The following is a 21,414-nucleotide window of genomic DNA, read 5'->3' on the forward strand; positions in this document are numbered from 1 at the left end:
GTCCTAAATTTTCCACTTGAAAGGCAGTGGTCCTTGAATCTGGTGTTAATGAACCTTTCTGAACTTGCCCTCTAATGTTGACCTCTACCAGTAATGAGAATGCTGGCAAGCTGTCTGTGGGAAGGCTGTCTTCTCTATTCTGTTGTAACCTTCCTGTTTATATTCTACCTAAGATTCAGAGCCATTCAGGTTTCTCTTGTCCACAAGGCCCTTCCTGACTTTTGCTTCTCATTTATTGTTTGTTTTTCCAACTTTTTGTTCATCCATTTATTTTGATACCTATTAATGTTCTATTGGACGCTATTGATATGTATGTGTTCGTGTTTGTCCTTTTGCCTCTAATTTTTTGAGCTAGTTGAGGAAAGATGTGTATTTTAAAAATATCTTTGTATATTTATTATAGAGCCAAGTTAGTAATTTTAAGATTCTCCTTAGATTTTTATGGTGTAGAATCTCTGACTTCCTCTTGAATTAACAGTGTTCTGATTTCTTTTAAACTGGATTTAAGTTTAGAACCTGTTATGTTCTAAGATGCTGACAGTGACTAAACTAGATCTAATCATAAGTACAGAATTCCATATCATTGGAATTTTTTAATTCCAATGTAGAATTCCAATGTAGGTAGAATGTGTCTTCTTTCTTATTTCCTTATGACTGATTGTTGATTTAGGAGCCTGGTACAACTTTTAATGTTATTGACTGTTTGACCAAAAAGAAAAAAATTAGGAAAAGTAGTCTTTTACTTTTTTGCTGTTGGATTTGGTTATCTTACCTCCTTTTATCCCCACCCCTTGTGCTCAAGTCTGTTCTTGACCCTTACTAGTTTTAAATGCTGTTGTACAGAATTCAACCAAAGCACCTCTCAAGAGATCAAATGTTGAGAAAGTGACCAACGTGCAGATCCTGGTATTGTTTGGAATCCTCTTGGTCATGGCGTTGGTGAGCTCAGTGGGGGCTCTGTACTGGAATGGGTCCCATGGTGGAAAAAACTGGTACATCAAGAAGATGGGTAAGTGTTGGGATGGATTGCTTGTTGAAGTCGAGCAAAACCATACTGGAATGTCCTTCCAAGCACGGCAGATGTGTGACGGCCATGCTATTTTTTGTTCCCTTGGCTACTGTACCCAATGCTAGCCTTTCAAGAGGAGTTAACAGATTGGGAGTCATGTAATGAAGTGAAGATGGGCACATTCGAGGGATGTTTTATACTCAAATACTATTTTACTTATTTTGAAGATATTTTCTTAGTAGTTGTTTTAGGGATTACAAACTACATCTTGATTTTTTGGAATCTACTTCAGATTCATACTGGCTTAATTCCAGTAAAATATAAAAATTGCACTCCAGTGAACATACTCCATTTCTTCCCTTGTTTGTGTTATTATTGTCCTATATATTATATGAGGGTACTTAAAAAGGTTCATGGAAAAATGAAATTGATAGCCACAAAATTGAAATCCATGCATTTCTTTCATAATACACACTTACCATGTTCTTAGAGAAGATCTCTCAAATGCATGCACTTAAGAAATTTTTGCACCAAAAGAAATGTTATCTTTTTCCATGAAATTTTTTTCTTTTTATTTATTTAAAAGGCAAAGAGAAAGAGGTGTGGGGAGAGAGAGAGGGAGGGGTGGGGGAGATATTGAGTGTCAGAGTCAGAGATATTCCATCCACTGTTTAAACCCCAAGTGCCTGTCACAGCTGGGACTGGGCCAGGCTGAAGCCAGGAGCCTGGAATTCAATCTAGGTCTCCCACATGTGTGGCAAGAATGAAACCATTTGAGCCATCACCGCTGTCTCCCATGGTATGCTTAAGCAAGAAGCTTTACAACATAAGACTGGAGTTGGGGGAGATAGAGGTGTTGCTGGTCTTCATGGTCAGCCCCTACCCTTGCTCAGCAAAAAACTTAATCATTGTGTATCCATGAATCTGTGGCTGGGGGTGGGGAAACAGCCTCTGTCTTAAATACCAAAGGCTTCTACTTTGTTTACTGAAATTCAGTAAATTTTCTTGAAATGCATTTGAACTTTTGTACTCTCTGTGAACCATTTCTAAAAACTTAAAGTGTTTGCTTTCTGTGAGTTTGTCCAATTTTATTGCAGTATTTTTTGGGAGGTGGGAACATGGTGATCTCTTTACACAGCAATTCCAGAAAATAAATAGAATTTTATGACAAAAATATTGAATGAATCTGAATTCTAAAATTGGTATTGGTTTAGGATTATTCACATCTTTCAATATATTGAAATTAATTGCTTCATGAGAGGGATTTGTGAGATGTGCTAAATGGATTAACAGGTGATTTCATCAATGTGTGAACCTCATAGAGTGCGCTTCATGAACCAAGATGCCATGGCATCACTACAAAATATAATATTATGAGACCACTGTCATGGATGTGAACCACCCTTGACCAAAATGCCCTTACATGGTGCAATACTGTTAAACTGAAAACCATTTATTTAATGTTCTAATTATTTCAAATAGAAAACTGCAGACAGATCTGAGTGCTCAGGTGAGCACGTAACAATGTGGGGAATGTGACTGGAACTTCAGGTGTTGGTTGGATCAAAAGCTCTGGGTTTTGGTTCTTACACTTTGGATTTGGGATCATGTTGCATGTCCAGTTTCAGATGGACACAGATACTTTGTGTGCATACATAATTAATTCCAGAATGTCACAGGTTAGGTAAATATATAGCGCTGACACCAACTCAGTGTAGGGGAGGCTTTGTGGAAGCAGATGCCTTCTAAAGTGCTCAGGTGATGCCAAACTCCAGTGCTAGCTGCACAGTTTACCGAGGAGGAATGGCCTTTGTGTGCCATGCGTAGTCTTTCCGTCCTTATGGTGTAGTTGGGGTAGCTCTGGTTGTGGCCCTCTGAGTTCACCTTTGCATTTCACTTTTGGAGCCCTCTCAGTTCCTCTCAGATTCGGCCCTTGCTCCCTTCCTCTTCATTATTATTGCTTGGCTGATCCTTTTTACATGGGGCTAAGATTCTCTTTTCTTTCTTTATGGGCCTCTCTCATCTCCTGGTTTGGATCAGAAGTTTCCAGTGTTTCTTTAGCCTTGGTTTTGGGTTTTCCCTGAATGTGCCCTACTTTTTGACATTATATTGAATGATATGAAGCTACTGTGGCCTGTGTTCAAAATTACAAAGTTTTAACCTCTTAATATAAGATTTTAATTCACAGACAGATCTTCTTTTAAACAGATGTACCTCAGGAACATTTGTAGTTGTTGGGATAATGATCCTATTTAGAAACTCCTTGATTCTTCAGAAGAGCAAGATAGCAAAAGCTTACATTAGGAAGAAAAGACAGCAGCAGGAAACTTGGAAGCTGTAGTGTAATGAGTAAAAACATGGAAGAATGGAGGAAAGTGAAACTTCTGGCCGGCTTGCACCTGCTTGCCTTCTTACTTCTCAGCAACCTGTCTTTCCATCACTACCATTCTCCAGAACTCCAAATCTGAACCAGACTGCATCATGTGACCCCATAGCCTTGGGGAAGGCTTCCAACTACAAATCCCCAGTCTCCAGTCCTATGCTTTCGTGGTCTTCAGTCTATCCTTGATACTAGTCAATCCCTTGGCCTGCTATGGCCTCCCCTGCCTCTTGCCAAGGTAAGAAGATAACCTTTTTCCTGATGTCAATATATCCTGGCTATCAAGGCAAGACCCTCTTCTCTGATGTACCCTCTCCCTCTTTGCCTCTCCTGGCTTCTCTTCCTGTCCAGGCTGATCCTGCCCCTACTTTGGACTTCAGTGCTTGGGCTCTTGTTCCATCAAGACTTTCCTTTTTGTTGTTGTCTGTAGTAAGTCAGCCCAGGCCTTCTTGTGTGCCTCTCCCTCATCGCCTGCTTCCCTTGCTCAGACTTCATTACATCTTGCCAGCCTTTTGGAGTGCCCAAGACACTCGTACCTGAGTTGTAGGTGTTCTTTACAACCATTTAAAAATTTACTTATTTATTGTTTTTATGATTGATTTTGTTTAAGGAATAAAACTTCATGCATTTAATATATAAAGCTTTGGGAACATGATGCTTCTTCCCCCCACCTCCCTCCCATGCATACTCCTACCCTTCTTCCTCCTCCCTCTTTAAAGGCCTGTCCTCTTCTCTGTATTCTTGTGTGTTGCCTGTGTTTTCTCTGTTCATCAAATCTGACTCAAACGTCTGTTTTTCTGGATGATCTCTAGTGACCTTGCTTTTCTATTAAAAAAAAAAAACAAACCAACTCTCCTCACTTGGTTCATGCAGTGCCCTAAAAACTCCACTTCAGTGGCTGTGTGCTGCTGTGTGATCACATCTGGGCACGTGGCTGCCTCTGCCCTGTCTCCTTGCCTAATGTTTGAGGAGCAGCCAGCTGTTTGTTAGCAGGGACCTTTGTATTCACAGTTACTCACACGTAGCAGGTGCTCTACTACAACTCTTTTACCTCAGATGTCTTTTAGTTCATTTAATTTGAATATTGTCGTGAAGATATTTTAGAAAATTTCCAAAATAAGCAAGTAGAAGAGCTGAGTGGGGACTGTAACTGAAGCTGTAGGCCTCCTGGTTTTCTTCCACAGACGCGAGTTCGGACAACTTTGGATACAATCTGTTGACGTTCATCATTTTGTACAACAACCTCATTCCCATCAGTCTGTTGGTGACCCTTGAGGTTGTGAAATACACACAAGCCCTCTTTATAAATTGGGTGAGTAGTTCTAAAGTTGGGATTAAAAGTTGAGTGCCTGGGAAATGTGGACCCCTGTTTTCTCATCAGGGTTTTGTCATTGAATTGGGCTTCCAGGAGAGCACTGGTGGAGGTCATTTGTGTTTGGGTCCTGGGTTAAGCTGGCCAGAGAGCTGAGAAAGGATGTCGATGAGTGTGTCTCTGAGAAGTGGGGAGGATAATGTACCTATTCAAGGGTTGGTGTGAAGATTGAGATGATGGAGGTAGAATGCTTAGCAGGTACTTGTCTTCTGGTTGTAATTGCTGCTGATGCATTTTAAGTTTTGTCAATGCTGAACAAAATGCCTCTTGGCTGTTCATTGTAGCATTCATGAAATATCAAAGTTCACCATGACAGTAAACTTGGATTCAGTTGTGCAGCAAGGGTTGCAGTTCTAAGGAACTGCTATGGCCTTTAGCATGGTCTTCAGCAACCAGTATTTGCAGAGAACGTGCTTTTATATGCATTTTTGTTCAATCTTCACAGCAATCCTCTGAACAGGTTACTAACCAGGCTGAGTCATGAGTTACTTCACATCTTGATCCCAATAGCTGCTGTATTGTCACTCCAAATTTAAAGATTAGCTTTACATTAAAATTAGTCTTAAGCTACCTCTTCGGTATTAATTGGAGTGGATGGCTGGTACATGTGTTTTCTAAACTTCTTACTCTCTCTGTCCATCCCAGGACACAGATATGTATTATCTAGGAAATGACACTCCTGCAATGGCCAGGACCTCAAACCTTAATGAAGAGCTTGGGCAGGTGAGATCCTCTTCGGGAACTTTGGTAATTTGACACTGGCATGAAGGGAGATGAGTGCCAGCAGAAAAACCATAGGGGATTTGGCAAAAATAGTTCTCCATGAATGTGGTTATGGGGTCTGATTTGTTTATCTGGGGCAAATGACAGGGAAAACAATGGTTGTGGTATATAGATGTTGAGTAACCCCACAAAACATGTGGGGGCTAGTCTGAAGGACCAGTGTCTCTCACATGTTCCAGATTTTCTTTCTGGAATATTCCAGGGACCTGGAATATTCTTTTCACTTTCACCCTCACAACTCCACTTCACTGAGTTATACTTTGCATTATGTCTTCATCTTACATTGAAATTACTACAAGGAATAGCATATTCTAAATGTGTTATAATTAAAGATTGTGACTTCTTCGTTGTTGTTAAAGATTTATTCATTTAGTTGAAAGTCAGAGTTACAGAGAGAGGGAGGGCAGTGAGAGAGAGAGAGAGAGAGAGAGAGAGAGAGAGTGATTTTCCATCAGCTGCTTCACTCACTAGTGGTCCTAATGCCCAGTGCTGGGTCAAGCTGCAAGCAGGAGCTAGGAGCTTCATCTGGGTGCCCTATGTGAGTGGAAGGGGCCCAAGTGCTTGGGGCATCTTCCACTGCTTTCCAGGCCATTAGCAGAGGGCTGGATTGCAAGTGGAGCAGCCAAGAAGACACAGGCCAGTGCTGTTATGGGATGCTGGTTTCACAGGTGGTGGCTTTACCTGCTATGGCACAACACTGGCCCCTATTGACTGGATTTCCTTCTTTTGTTTTTTAAGATTTGTTTATTTTATTTGAAAGAATCAGAAAGAGACAGAGACAGACAGGGAGACAGACAGACTGACCTTCCATCTACTGTTCACTCTCCAAATGGTCACAATGGTCAGGGCTTGGCCAGGGGCTTCATCCAGGTCTCCCACAGAGGTGGCAGGAACCAGTCACTTGAGCCATCCCCTCTGCTTCCCATAATCTGCGTTAGCAGGAAGCTGGGGTCAGGAGCCATAGCTTGGAATTAAACCCAGGCACTCTGATGGGTGTCTTAACCTCTAGGCAAAATGCCTGCATTGGAGGTCAAGACTTGAAAAGAACGCACATTGTATGAGACCAGGCAGTATCGTGAGTAATGTTGAGTAGCACTGAGATGTCTCGTGACAGAACTTATTACTCAGAACTTACAGACTCGATATGAGGGCCATGACTGAAGCTTCCTTTGCATATGTCTGTGCAATTGGACTAAGAATTAGTTATGGAAATAGATTGGTAAGTGGTCTCAGCCTCAGGTACATTTTTTGTCATTGATGTGCTTGCTTTAAAGCAATCTATTTGTTCAAATTTAATACAGATTTGGCCGGCGCCGCAGCTCACTAGGCTAATCCTCTGCCTTGCGGCGCCGGCACACCGGGTTCTAGTCCCGGTCGGGGTGCCGGATTCTGTCCCGGTTGCCCCTCTTCCAGGCCAGCTCTCTGCTGTGGCCAGGGAGTGCAGTGGAGGATGGCCCAAGTGCTTGGGCCCTGCACCCCATGGGAGACCAGGAGAAGTACCTGGCTCCTGCCATCAGATCAGCGCAGTGCGCTGGCTGCAGCGCGCCGGCCGCGGCGGCCATTGGAGGTGAACCAACGGCAAAAGGAAGACCTTTCTCTCTGTCTCTCTCTCTCACTGTCCACTCTGCCTGTCAAAAAAAAAAAAAAAAAAAAAAAAAAAGAAATTTAATACAGATTTTGAAAAAGACAGAAGGAAATACTTCATTTAATTGGTCTTTGCATCTTACTACATTCTGATGTATACTCATTTTCTTCCTTGATTTAGGTAAAATACCTATTTTCTGACAAGACTGGAACTCTTACATGCAATATCATGAACTTCAAGAAGTGCAGCATTGCTGGAGTAACCTATGGGTGAGTGTATGTATTATTTGCTGAAAGTCCCACCTGTCTTCTTCTAGTCAGATAGTTTATTTTTAACTAGTCCGATATCTTCCATAGGTAGTCACTGCTGAATATGTTTAAAATTTAACAGATCCTAAAGGAAACTTTACAAACAGTGAAAACTTGTTTGTTTCTGCCAGTATTGACCTGGAGATCCCAGGCTGCCTGTCATTATGTCTCTTGCTGGTGTTTGATTGCACTCTGCGACCTCTCTGTTCTCTCCGCAGTCATTTCCCGGAGCTGGCGAGAGAGCCGTCCTCTGATGACTTCTGGTAAGAAACTTCTGGTGCTTCTTGATGCATTAGCGGAAAGGACTTCAGAATAATTTCCTGGAGACATTTCTCACCTAAATGTTTTTTATATAAATTAAAGTTGCATATGTATTATTTTGAAAGAGAATCAGGATAAGATTTGAACACAAACGTGCTTTGGAAAGACTGTGCTTCAACGCTTTTAGCAGCAGTCACCTGCGCTGGGTTCCATGCTTCCATTTTTCTGAAGCAGCCACCGTAGACTTTGTGACTTATATTTTTATCCCTGTGTTTCACATAGTATGTCAAGGCTGATTTTAAAAATTGTAGACATTGTTAAATTTCCTGCTGTGGTGGAGGAAAATCTCACCTTTTGTGAAATTTTTTTTAACCTTTATTTTATTTATTTGAAAGAAAGAGTTAGAGAGAGAGGTAAAGACAGAGAGAGAGGTCTTCCATCTGCTGGTTTGCTCCCTAGATGGCTGCAATGGCCGGAGCTGATCTGATCTGAAGCCAGGAGCCAGGAGTTTCTTCTGGGTCTCCCATGCATGTACAGCGGCCCAAGGACTTGGGCCATCTTCCACTGCTTTCCCAGGCCATAGCAGAGAGCTGGATTGGAAGAGGAGCAGCCAAGACTAGAACCAGCGCCCATAAGGGATGCTGGAGGATTAATCTACTGTGCCACAGTGCCAACTCCAGCCCTTCACATTTAATTCAGTGTGGTAGCATGCAGCCAGCATATAAAGTTGCCTTCTCTATAATTATATTTTTAAACCATTTATTTATGAGGGAGATATAGATATAGAGATAGATAGATAGATAGATAGTTTGAGCACTCCCATCTGCTGATTCATTCCCCAAGTACCCACAACAGCACGGCTGGCATGGAGTCAGAGGCAAGACCCAGGAACTCAGTCCGGGTCTCCCATGCGGTTGGCAGGGCGGACTACCTGAGCCCTCACTGCTGTCCTCCAGGGTGTGCACTGGCAGGGAGCTGGAGTCAGGAACCAGAGGCAGAGCAAACCCAGGCACTCTGAAGTGGGATGCAGGTGTCCTAACTGCTGGACCAAACACCCACTCCCTTTCTTGTAATTTTTTGCTGCTTTCTCTCTCTCCTATATGATGTCCAGCTACAAATGAGTGCACAGATAAAATGCAGTGATCCTTCTTACTTTACTGACTTTGAGCAGACAGTATTGGAAGTTTTCCTTGGTAGAAGTTACACAAGGACCAAACAAAATGACAAAGTCATGATATTGATCTTTGGCCTTTGTTGCTTCTCCTTGTAATTATGTTGTTACTTGTTATCACTTACAAAACATTGATTTATAATAGGGTTAAGGATTTGCATTTTAAACTTGAAATAATATAGATTATCCTACATCTTTAATTTTAAATATAGGGATAGGTGTTTTGCCCTTAGCAGTTAAGCCACTGGTTAGGACACTTGCATTTCCACCTTGAGTACCTGGGTTCAATTCCTGGTTCCGGCTTCTGACTTCAGCTTCCTGCTAATACAGACCCTGGGAGGCAGCAGGGATGGCTCATGTAGCTGGGCTCCCGCCGCGCTGCTTGTGTAGAAGACCAGGATACAGCTCTTGGCTCAAAGCTCTGATCTCCCCTAGTTGTTGTGAGCATTTGCAGAGTGAGCCAGCAGACAGGAGCTCATTCTTTCTCTGTCTCTCAAATACATAATAACTAAAAAATAAGAATAATATAGTTTAGTAGGCCTTTTAGGTATGATTCTTCTTGAAGCAGATTTTTTTTTTTTTATTTTTGATAGGCAGAGTGGACAGAGAGAGAGACAGAGAGAGAAAGGTCTTCCTTTGCCGTTGGTTCACCCTCCAATGGCCGCCGCTGCAGCCGGCGCACCGCGCTGATCCGATGGCAGGAGCCAGGATCCAGGTGCTTTTTCCTGGTCTCCCATGGGGTGCAGGGCCCAAGCACCTGGGCCATCCTCCACTGCACTCCCTGGCCATAGCAGAGGGCTGGCCTGGAAGAGGGGCAACCGGGACAGAATCCGGCGCCCCGACCGGGACTAGAACCCGGTGTGCCGGCGCCGCAAGGTGGAGGATTAGCCTATTGAGCCACGGCGCCGGCTTTTGAAGCAGATTTTCACCAGGTCTATAAGATAGGAACTTTTAACCATGTAAGTATTCTATATTCTATTTTTCAGTCGTATACCACCTGCCCCTAGTGATTCCTGTGACTTTAATGACCCCCGGCTGTTGAAGAACATTGAAGATCACCACGTGAGTCCAGAATTTTCTTCTAAGACATCGGATAGCTGCGGGTGCACTTTTCCCTGCTTTTTGTTTGTTTTTAATTAACACAGACTACTTTTACAAATGTAAGGGACAGTGTTCTGCTTTGATACATGCACACATTGGGTTTAGGATCAGATCAGGATAATCAGCATTTGTCCAGTCTGTTAGATCTTTCCAAACCTCGCTCAGTGAAGACTCTCACAGGTGCTCTCTGCAAAGTGCCTTGTGTGGTGAGTGCTGGGCTGCATCCCTCTCGTGCTCTTCCCAAGCCTGTTCTCTGCGCGTGTTTCTGTGGGGGCTGAGCAGGGTTGAGGTGCTCTCCCCTAAACACCACTTCTTCTTGCTGTCGCCTCTGTGGCCACAGGGAAGGGCAGGCATTTTAGGAAGAACCCCCCTGGTTATAGAAGTAGGGATCCACCCTCTTCCTTCTTGCACTCCTCCCTTTCCACCCTCCTGAGCCAAATTTCCTTTTATGTTAGTGGAAAGGCCAGTGGGCAGAGGGGCGCATGTGGCCCATGTGTCCCTGACCTGGGGATATTCTCATGAGCATCAAGACATAGGGGAACTTTATCCATCTGCATGCACCCAAAGTGTAACAGGGCTGTGAAAGTTCATTTTCTATTTTTAAGTAAAAGCCTATTGGCCTGTGTGTGGTATTTTTTAAAATTTCTTGTATCCTTGAAGCTTTCTGAGGTCATTTTTTTAAAGTTTATTTATTTATTTGAAAGGCAGAGTTACAGAGAGGCAGAGAGAGAGAGAGAGAGAGAGTCTTCCATCTGCTGGTTCACTCCCCAAAATAGCCACAATGGCTGGAGCTGGGCCAAGGAGCCAGGAGCCAGAAGCTTCTTCCATGGCTCCCATGTGGGTTCAGGGGCCCAAGGACTTGGACCATCTTCTGTTGCTTTTCCAGGCCATAGCAGAGAGCTGGATCAGAACTGGAGCAGCCAGGAATCGAACCTGGTGCCCATATGGGATGCAACACTGCAGGTGGTGGCTTTACTCACTCCACCACAGTTCCAGCCCCACTGAGGTCATCTTGATCCAGGCTACTTCGTTAACTAAGCCCTTTAATAATTCACAACCAAGTCCACTATAGATGGTAGGGCAGGGGTTCTAACCATTTGGTTTGTGAAGATGTGGGGTTGGATGAAATGTACTCAGTGTATGTAAGCTGTGAAGTATAGGCCCTATTAGATCACTTGTTCATTTTGTTAAAATATGGTGGGGTAGAGGGAAGGTTTGTTTGAGGGTTTTAGGCTGTGGCTATATTCATGTCTAAATTATCTTGGGACCATTGACTAAAATTAAAGCATTTGACCCAAGAAAGCATTTGCTTTCCTCCCAAAGGAGTGCATCCATCTGCTACAGAATTTTCTTTTTTCCTGGGTCATCATTGCTGTCTCTCTAGTCCTTTAGAACTGCTTTAGCTTTTTGTGGGCTGATAGCCAGGATGGAATTTGGCTCTTAGTCAAAGAATCAACCTATGGAAAATTTCAAAGGACAGTTCATGCAATCCCTTGATTACATTGCTAAGCAGTGACTTTGTGGGATAAATTCCCAAAGATTTGCCAAGGAATAAGAGGTAACTTTCTTTCAAATCATTATGCCTTGGAATTTTGAGCTTGAGTCTTCCAGAAAAATTCATATGTCTGTGTCTATGTATATGTCTGTGTGTATTATACAGATATCATAGAGACAGAAAACAGAATAGAAGTAACTAAGGGGTACGGCAAGGAGAGTTCATGTTTAACAGAATTTGGGGATGATGAAAAGTTTTGGATTTAGTTAGTGGTGATGGGTGTACAGCATTGTGAGTGTATTTTATACCACTGAATAGAACACTTAACAAATGCATAAGATGAAAAATATTACATATGTATTTTATCATAATTAAAATCTTAGAAAAAGAAATATGTACACACATTCTGTAGCTACAAATATATACACCCATACATAGAAACATCTAATCCTTAGGCTTCAGATTAATTTTATCTCTCCCCTGATTTATTATAGAATACTAAGTTAGGTAGATGGCCAAAGGCAGAGTAATTTTGTTTTAGTCATTTTTTTTTTTCAAATCTTCATTATTTTTGTCTGGCCTGCCATTCAAGTTAGTAACTCAGAAGCTAAGATTTCTATTCAAGTCTCCCATGTGGGTGATAGGGACCCAAGTAATTGGGCCATCATCCGCTGTCTTCCCAGGTGTTGGGAAGCTAGATGGAAGCAGAGCAAGGAATGGCTTAACCTGTTGCTTCACGAAACCTACCCGCATATCATGCTTGAAGTGGCAGCCCGTGCAGACAGGTGCAGCTGAGCAAGTGTATCCACCATAAGGAAGGATGTAGTTTTTGGCCTTGAAAACCCAGAAGAGTCAGTTGAAACTCTGAGAGCTATTAAGAGCAATGTTTTTACTTTCATTCCAACAATAAACCATTAAAATACAATGGAAGTCAAATTGCATTCATTATATTAAAAGCAAAAATAAAATGCCTCATATGGTTATTAAAAAATTCTTTAGGGGCAGGAATTTGGTGAAGTGGTTAGATTCTTGGCAGATTCTCTCTCTCTCCCCCTTCAATCTTCCTTTCTAAAAATAAAAATAAATTTAAAAATACATTTTTTAAAAAAGGAAAATTTATCTGAGCAATTAAACTTAGTAGGCTGTCCGAGAAAAAGCAAACAAACCAAGCAAAGCAAGAAAACCATTTGAGAATCAGGCAGCCCCCAAACCAGAGCAGGGTCTAAGAACTCCAGCTAACAACAGAGCTGGCCATCCTTTCCAGAGAAGTGTAGGCAGGACACATTAAAGACTAACTGGCTACATGTTCGTTAATCGACAGCCAATCAACTACAGCTGAACTAGTTGATTGGTTACAGCTTGAGTCGTTAGTTGGCCACAGCACATCCTGTGCTCAATCAGAGCTCAGTTACTCAACTCTGCTTTGGTTTGTTCTGTCAGTGTTGTATGCAGGATCCTGGTCCAGAGCCATGGACTCCCACAAATTTTGTTGAACACAATGTTTCGCATGCATAAGTCACTCAAGTATTTTTAAGCAAATACAAAACTTAGTAAGGTGGATGCCAGGTCCTGTGTTTAGAAGCCTTTAGTGAATGGTGAGATGTTATACTCTTAGATGGGAAAATAGTATTGAGGGGTCATTTCCCCACTAACTGTAAATGTGGTCTGATCTCAATTAAAATTATGGAATTTTTTTTCAGGGGAGATGGGAGAAATTGATTAAAACATATTTAGGGCAACTTGGGTTTTTGCTGGTTTTTAATAGTAGGGGGTGAGGGATACCCACTGCTTCACACATATGCAGAGATTATAAAGTTAAAGATCAGACATGGTATGGAATAAACACCATACTGTAGCCAGAAAGACTAGGCCCGCATGGGACTGTCTGGTTAATGATGGGGGCAGCACCTTCTCTTTGCTGGGATGGGGGTGCACCCATGAGCCAGGACCCGTGAGCTCACCCACCTGGATCTAGAGTGGGGAGGAAGCCCTTGAGAGTTTGGGAAGCAAGGCCTCTTCCTGGGTGTTCCCTGACTGCATGGACCAGTGTGCAGGAGCCACATTCCAAGAGAAGCTGGATGATGGGCTTCTCGGGTGAAGCAGCTGTGGCCCTGAAGACCAGGGCATGAGTGAGGAGGCAGAGGACCTGCTGTGAGCAGGTCAGGGTTGCGGTGGGGGGGCACTGGGAAGGATGTGCCTTGTTTGAGGAACTGAAGAAAAACCAAAGAGGTGGGATAGGTGGGGGTCAGGTGGAGTCCAACTGTTGGAACGGCAAGAGGAGCCCATCAGTGGATTAGAAGTAACTGATTGCAGGCACTTTAGTGCTGGTGCAGTCACAGGATTGTAACTGAAAGGCTAACTCGGTCTCCTGTTTGCAGCCCACAGCCCCTTGCATTCAAGAGTTCCTCACCCTGCTGGCGGTGTGCCACACTGTGGTCCCCGAGAAGGATGGCGATAACATCATCTACCAGGCCTCTTCCCCAGGTGAGGGCTCTCGCCAGGTGTACACTGCTGGCCCCTTCCTTGGAGACTCCGGTGTCTGCAGATATGGGTGGGAGAAGGGGTGGTGCGGGCTGCCTTGTGGGAGCCCCTGTCTCTTCCTCTGGCTTCACACCATTTGCAGGTTGCAGCGACAGATGCTAAAGCCATAGGCAGCAGGTGTTGGGCCCCTCTGACTTCTCAGGTAGCATTGCAATGCCTGCAGAAGCTACGGTGCTATCCAGAGCTCCCAGCATTGGTGTCTGCTCACTCTCATGCCTCCTGGATTTTCCAACTGCTGGGCGACTGTGTCTGGGAGCAGGGTCTCTATCTACTCACTCCCTGGTGCTGTGAAGCCCCCAGTCCTGTGACTAAGACCTGGCCTTGCCCCTGGGGACATTAGAAAGGTTAATCAGAGAGAAGTTGATCCTAAGTGAGAGCAGTGGGAGTGTGAATTGTTGCTGTCCCGGTGAGTCACCTTGAGCCCTGGGTCCTCCGGCCCAGGAGACACGCTCGTCTCAGGCCCTTGGAGATAGAAAGAGCGAGTGCTGTGTACCCCACGTGTGTACCCCACTCCTGTGTCGTGATGCCAGGCCTCTCGCAGTGCAGTGGCTGAGTCAGCGTTTCCCCGCCTCCTTGTTGACAGATGAAGCTGCGCTGGTGAAGGGAGCCAGAAAGCTGGGCTTCGTCTTCACGGCCAGGACGCCCTACTCCGTCATCATCGAGGCGGTAAGGGACGCGCCCCCTGCACCCCGGTCACGTGTGTGAACCAGCACGTGTGTGAACCACCACGGCTGCCAGCGTGGTCGCCGAGCTTCAGTTTTTCTTTTTGTGGAAAAACAGATCCATTGGAAGGCCCATGTAAGAAGGATCCTCTTAGCTCACACCTGCCCTTTAGCATGGTAGTGGTGGTTCCCTCTGCCAGTGGCTTTCCCACAGGCCTTCCGTATGCTGATGGCAAATCCTTGGTAGCAAAGAGCTTTGTAGGCCTTCTCTTTGCTCTATGGAAGTTGGGAAAGCAGCCTCATAGCCCTCTCATCTCTGAGGGGAAGGTCTGCATCGCTCTGTGGCCTCTGCAGCTGCCCCTTCTTGCACAGGGAGCCCTCACGGCCTGCTGGACTTCAGTCTTGTTAGCTGGGAGAGAGAGGAGTTACAGCTTCAGCTCTCTTCTTTCTGTCTTAGAGTCACCCTCCTCACCCTGAAGTCAAGGGGTTACATGTTTTCTGATGCTTCTTTGAGTTTCTTTCCCACTGGCCAGAAGGGTAAATTTAGTGATAGGGAAATACTTACATAGGTTGAACACCTCTCACTTGCGGTGCCTGGGACTAGAAGTGTCTCAGGTCTTGGATTTTTGTGGATGTTGAAATACTTGCATCTACATAATGAGGTATCTTCAGGATGAGACCAAAATCTAAACATGCAATTCATCTGTTTCACATGTACCTTCTATATACATAGACTGAAGGTCATTTTATATACTATTTTTAGTGCACCTGTGTTGTGACTGCAACTTGTCATATGAAGTCAGGCATAGAATTCCACTTGTGGCATCAGCTTGGTGCTCAAAAAGTTTTGGATTTAGGGACATTATAGATTAGGGATGCTCAGCCTAAACACAGGGATTCCTGAGTTGAGGAACAGGGGGAAGTGGTTGTTAGGACTGGCAAGACACTGCTGTTGTGCAGTCAGTCACTACCATGTAGAAGACTGCAACTGCATTTTACTGTCTGAATTGATATGCGCCTGAAGGTGGTCACTGCCTCCCATGATCCCTGCCTTTCCCCAGTCCTTAACTTGGGGAAGGCTTTATGGGTCCTTGAATCCCTAGCATGCTTTAATACATTTGAAGTTCACTTACAAAGACTGTAATAACTTGATAGTATTCCTGTCAGCTTTTACTTTTCCTTATGTGCAAAACCTGTAAAATACCATACCTTATACAAAAATGCCCATTTCTTGACATTTTCAGTTTCTTTTCTTCTAGAGTACAGAGATAAGATCCTGTTTTTTTGTTGTTGTTGTTGTTTTGATTTTTTTTTTTTTTTTTTTTTTTGCTTTACTCCAGCCAACAGAGGAAATTTAGCTTAGGGAAACGTGCAGTCATGACAAGCTGAACAAAGTGCTGATTGAGTCTAGAAATTTCCTTCACAGGAGCTTCAGAAAAACGAGGTCATCTTTTCCTTCAGTTGGAGGAAACTTTTAACCTTAGCGGTGGGATTTCCAGTGCTCGGTGCTGCTGTGTTCCATTCCTCTGCAGTGACACCCAAGGCTCGGGTTCAGGGAGCAGGGTGTGGAGTGGCTGGCACTGGCTGGTGGCAGGAGAGAACAGCCACTTCTGCACTGCTCACGATGCCAGGTCAATGCTTGGAGTTAGCAAGCCATTTGGTGTTGTCCTCACAGTGTCAGAGGCCAGCAGTCATGTTTCAGGGAGTAAGGGAAGATCACACTGTAGTTAGCACTTGTAAGTAATCATCATTTTAACATTCCTCTTCAACCAGTAATACTGGGATATCTATCATCAAACCACAGATTCTCAAATTGGCCACCAGGTGTTTACGTGGAGTGTCCTTGCTGCTCCTCTGACAGCTGAGTGCACCAGTCACCAGTGGAAGTGGCTCGTGTAGCAGCAGTGCTGAGGGGAGGTGGCACCTGGCAGGTAGGGCAGTGGTGCTAGGGGCCTCACCAGTAGGGGCCTCACCAGTGGGGGCCTTACCAGTGAGGGCCTTCCTGAACAGGTTGCTGGGACACAGGAGGAAGAGCTGTTGAGTTCAGACTGAGGCAGGCCCAGGCAGGTGGATCATTAGTTGGGTTTTAGGAGGCAAAGAGGGCAGTGGCAAGTTGTGGGTGGGAAGATGATAATTATTCACTCAGGAACTCGGTAATTTGATTAGGTTTAATTACTTTTCTGAAACCTAAGGTCTTGTCATTCGGAAACTGGACCCAAACTCCTATCTGTTGGGCTCTGAAAACTGTGTTTTCTTTTTAAAGATTTATTTTATTTATTTGAAAGAGTTACAGTGAGAGGTAGAGACACAGAGAGAGGTCTTTCATCCGCTGGTTCACTCCTCAGATAGCCGTAACTGAAACCATGAGCTTCTTCCGGGTCTCCCACGTGGGTGCAGGGGCCCAAGGACTTGGGCCATCTTCTACTGCTTTCCCAGGCCATAGCAGAGAGCTGGATTGGAAGAGGAGCAGCCGGGACTAGAACTGGTGCCCATATGGGATGCCGGTGTTTCAGGCCAGGCCTTTAACCTGCTGCACCAGTTTTCTACACTGTGATATATTGGGGAAATAGAGTACAGATTAGATTTTTAAAAAAGATTTATTTATTTATTTGAAAGTCAGAGTTACACAGGGAGAGGAGAGGCAGAGAGAGAGAGAGAAAGAGAGAGAGAGAGAGGTCGGTCTTCCATCCACTGGTTCACTCCCCAATTGGCTGCAATGGCTGGAGCTGTGCTGAACCGAAGCCAGGAGCCAGGAGCTTCCTCCAGGTTTCCCACGCGGGTGCAGGGGCCCAAAGACTTAGGCCATCTTGTACTGCTTTCCCAGGCCATAGCAGAGAGCTGGATTGGAAGTGGAGCAGCTGGGTCTCGAACTGGAGCCCATATCAGATGCCGGCGCTTCAGGCTAGGGCGTTAACCTGCTGCCCCACAGTGCTGGCCCCTGCAGATTAGATTAAAACATTAGAAAAGGCAAGCACACAATCTGGAATTTTTGATATTAAAAAAACATGGTGAACATTGACCTTATAATTTGAAAGAACCCAGATAAAAAGGACATTTGATTGCCTGTCCTAAAACCAGTAGAGATTCATAATCATCCCATATCTGCAAATCCAAAGGCCGTGGAGTCCCTAAAGTCTTTTCTTGTGTTTGGGGGAATAGTCATTTGGCAGCAAATGACATTCACAGTGTGAGATTCCCATATTTTGCTGCACAAAATGGAAACGTTGCAACACAGTGTGTTAGACTGGACTGTGCTGGGGACATAATGATGTGTAATCTGTGCATGTACTGTTCTGAAATGTCATATTCTGAACTCAGAAGCACAGATGGCTCCAGGGTTTCTGATGGACTTGTATAGCTTGCGTCTGTACCAACTGCTAGGACACCAGGTACCTGAAGGAAAATGAGACACTTCTACCAGAAGAGGGAGCTCTGACCCTACCAAATTGGGCAGAACAGTCCATGTTGAAAGCATATGAAAAGCACGGTGTGTGTGTGTGTGATGTACATGTTGATGATCCTGACACAGTTGCTTTGAGATTTTCATACTTTGGACCTCAGGTGAGAACCTTTTTTTTTTTTTTTCCCTTTAGATGGGACAAGAGCAGACATTTGGAATCCTTAATGTTCTGGAATTTTCTAGGTATGTTTCTCTTTTCTACCCTTGAAACAAAATACTTCAGTATATTTAACAGCTTCATCAGAGTGCATGAGTGTGTGGTATGATTAGATACAGTCAGTCCTTCAGTATTAAACACGGGAAATAGATCTGCACAGACCCTCTTCTTGGAATTTGTGGCTTTCATTAGAGATGGTGAAGTAGGTTGGTTTTCTTTTTTTTTTGTTTCCAAAAGAAATGTTATACGTCCATGTCCTCCTCTTTCTTAAGCTCTGCAGAGCCTGGTGTTCTTGCGTCAGCAGCTGCAGATGTGTGTCTGCGTAGTTTGGAGTATGTGATGAGGGCACTGTTTTCATTGGCGTTTTCCAAGTCCTGTGAGGTCACGCCTCTTGCACCATCCGACACTCCCCTGGAGCTGTCAGAAACCGACAGATGATGTCAGAGTCCCTCAGTTTGTCCCACCAGAGGCCTGGGCTACGCCGGGCAGTTGTTTTGGACTTATTTGGACTCATTCTTACCCTGTGCAGTTTTTTTAATGTAAGACCCGGAATGTTTGCTGGATTCTTTGTTCCCCCATATCAGTACCATTCAGAGTGTATTACAAGGAAACATTTTAATGTTTTATTTCCTTCCCTCTTTATAATGTTAAACTATCAATACTGGAGCAAGAATACAAAAGTATTCTTTCTTGTTGTTGAAAGTGGATTTTCAATGACTTTTGTGAAATGATTCACAAATTGTTTGCTCTGTCTGCCTTATAAGCTGTTTGATGAAAGTCAGATTTGTATCCTTTTGTAGGAAATAGTTTCCAGCCCTAGTCTGGTGTGTGAGGACTGCAAACTTGATTTTGTTGGGTTGGATGCCCCTGGGATTAAGTCTTAGGTGGGAGAGATGGGGGATTGTTGGGGACAGTAGCACTTACAGGGTAGGAGACAGTGTTCCTGTGGGTCTTGGACAGGGACGCTTTGGACATATTTCTGAACCTTTTTTATGCCCCCTTAGAAACTGCTTTGGGGTTGAATTAACTAAGATCAGCAGTTAATGGACATACAAGGGAGAGAAAAGAATTACATAAAAACAGGTGACAATGGGTGAAGACATAAGGATTTATTTTTAAGTTACAAGAGAAGAAGAGTAGACAGATAATTTGTGGTTACAATTTTGGTTCTATTTCTTTTCAATTGACTCACCTTTCTCCTGATACCACATAATGTTAAAAATACTCCTTTGAAGCCATTGGCGGTAATCCTTCTTTACACATTGAGAAACCATTGAGAAACTGAAACACAGGTTAACTTTTCTAAGAAGAGCCAGCCGCTGGACAGCTGAGAGAGAGTGGAAAACCAGGTCAGAGAGAATACTGCGGGCCAGGACGCTAAATAGATAATGTCCCCTGTAAGAGTGGGGATGATCTCTTGCCTGACCGTTTGTCCATGTGTGAAAGGCTCTTGCAGCTGGCGCCGCAGCTCAGTAGGCTAATCCTCCGCCTGCGGCGCCAGCACACCTGGTTCTAGTCCTGGTCGGGGCGCTGGATTCTGTCCCGGTTGCCCCTCTTCCAGGCCAGCTCTCTGCTGTGGCCAGGGAGTGCAGTGGAGGATGGCCCAAGTGCTTGGGCCCTGCACCCCATGGGAGACCAGGATAAGCACCTGGCTCCTGGCTTTGGATCAGCGTGGTGTGCCGGCCGCAGTGAGCCAGCCATGGTGGCCATTGGAGGGTGAACCAACAGCAAAGGAAGACCTTTCTCTCTGTCTCTCTCTCTCTCACTGTCCACTCTGCCTGTCAAAAAAAAAAAAAAAAAGGGTGTTGCAGGCCCACTGTAAGGTTCACTCAAGATGCTGGGGATTCAAGACTGCGTGGCAAAGCTGGTTGGTGGAAAGCTTGCTTGTCGCCAAGGGGTGGTTTCAGAAACAACAGGCGTGGATCAGCCTTTAGGAAGAGGAGGGCAGGGAGATTCTTGTGTGCTTGAAGCCCTGCGTGCCTGAGAGGGTTGTACAAGGGGAGGCTGCAGAGAGGGGTGCAGAGCAAAGAGGAAGAGGAATGTATGGGTACTGGGGAGTCATTGAAACTCATCAGTTGAAGGTGAGCTGTGAGTAGGGAGGTGTTGCAGTGAGGAGAGCAGAGAGGAAGACTACACACAATGAGGAGGCGTTTAGGCGATTCTGAATCTACTTGGCTAATTACTGGGCTGTTAGCAATCAGGTTAATATTTTGAGCTATAAAATGGAGATGAATTTGGAGAGTATTGTCAGAGTCAATTAGATGTACTATGGCAGTGCTCAAATTCTGTCCCTCCTACTGCAAATAGCTGTGCTAGTGCATTTTTATGGCAGGGAAAGAAATAGGTTGATGTGTGTTTGATAGAAATTAGAAGAGTGGATTTGTGATTTTGTGTGTTCGAGGGAAAAGCTAAGGAAAATGGAGCTTTGCCATTCTGAAGACTTTCACCTTTTGTTTTGGTTAGTGTTCCGGTCATGAGACGTGAGCCCTGGAAAAACAGTGACAACATTTTTTTTTTAACCCATGCAGTGACAGGAAAAGAATGTCGGTGATCGTTCGAACTCCTTCAGGACAACTTCGGCTCTACTGTAAAGGGGCTGTGAGTATCGGAAAAGTGCCCAGTGCTACAGAGAGTTCTTGGGGCTGCTTTGTTCTGTAGCAGCCTCTGACCGTTTGTCCAAGTGTGGAAGGCTCTTGCGGGTCCACTGTAAGGTTCTCTCAAGATACTGGGGGTTCAAGACTGTGTGGCAAAGCTGGTTGGTGGAAAGCTTGCTTGTCGCCAAGGGGTGGTTTCAGAAACAGCAGATCCGTGTGCTGCGGAAATCCTGGGAGTATGGTTTCTGACTCTACGTTTCCCTTGCTGTGTTGTGACTTTGGGAAGATGATTTGTGTAAGCTTGTGATAATCTTCCTGTACTCTGATCTGTGAGGGAACTTCAGACATTTGTGGAAAAAGGTAACTGTTTTGGTGCAAAAACCTTTGGGATCTATCCATGCATGGGCTTTTCTAACATATTTTCCCTGAACTTTCTGAAGCGTCATCTATTGGTTCTCTAGTGTGTTTCTTTACGTGTCACAGAGAACTAGGGTGCAGGTCCCTTGGTCATGTTCATGGGTGGCCTCTTCTGCTT

At 44.5% G+C, this 21,414-nt stretch overlaps 1 protein-coding gene across 14 annotated transcripts in view; it reads left to right on the top strand.

Moving 5' to 3' along the window:
- ATP8A2 (ATPase phospholipid transporting 8A2) overlaps positions 1-21,414 on the top strand; it is a 726,614-nt gene that overhangs the window by 229,802 nt on the left and 475,398 nt on the right. For 13 of the 14 annotated variants that reach the window (XM_089304392.1, XM_089304401.1, XM_089304402.1 and 10 more), the window contains 10 exons: positions 844-1,009; positions 4,574-4,701; positions 5,407-5,484; positions 7,310-7,398; positions 7,656-7,700; positions 9,856-9,931; positions 13,844-13,949; positions 14,590-14,672; positions 18,262-18,311; positions 20,814-20,883. In XM_089304392.1, the coding sequence (XP_089160518.1) occupies positions 844-1,009; positions 4,574-4,701; positions 5,407-5,484; positions 7,310-7,398; positions 7,656-7,700; positions 9,856-9,931; positions 13,844-13,949; positions 14,590-14,672; positions 18,262-18,311; positions 20,814-20,883 (891 nt within the window). Of the gene's footprint in view, positions 1-843; positions 1,010-4,573; positions 4,702-5,406; positions 5,485-7,309; positions 7,399-7,655; positions 7,701-9,855; positions 9,932-13,488; positions 13,625-13,843; positions 13,950-14,589; positions 14,673-18,261; positions 18,312-20,813; positions 20,884-21,414 lie in introns of those variants that run through there. The other variant, XM_089304403.1, reaches the window with a different exon arrangement.

The sequence above is a fragment of the Oryctolagus cuniculus genome, chromosome 9 (genome assembly GCF_051225735.1).
Source record: "Oryctolagus cuniculus isolate XC-2025 breed Fujian yellow rabbit chromosome 9, ASM5122573v1, whole genome shotgun sequence".
NCBI classification, from domain to species: Eukaryota; Metazoa; Chordata; class Mammalia; order Lagomorpha; family Leporidae; genus Oryctolagus; species Oryctolagus cuniculus.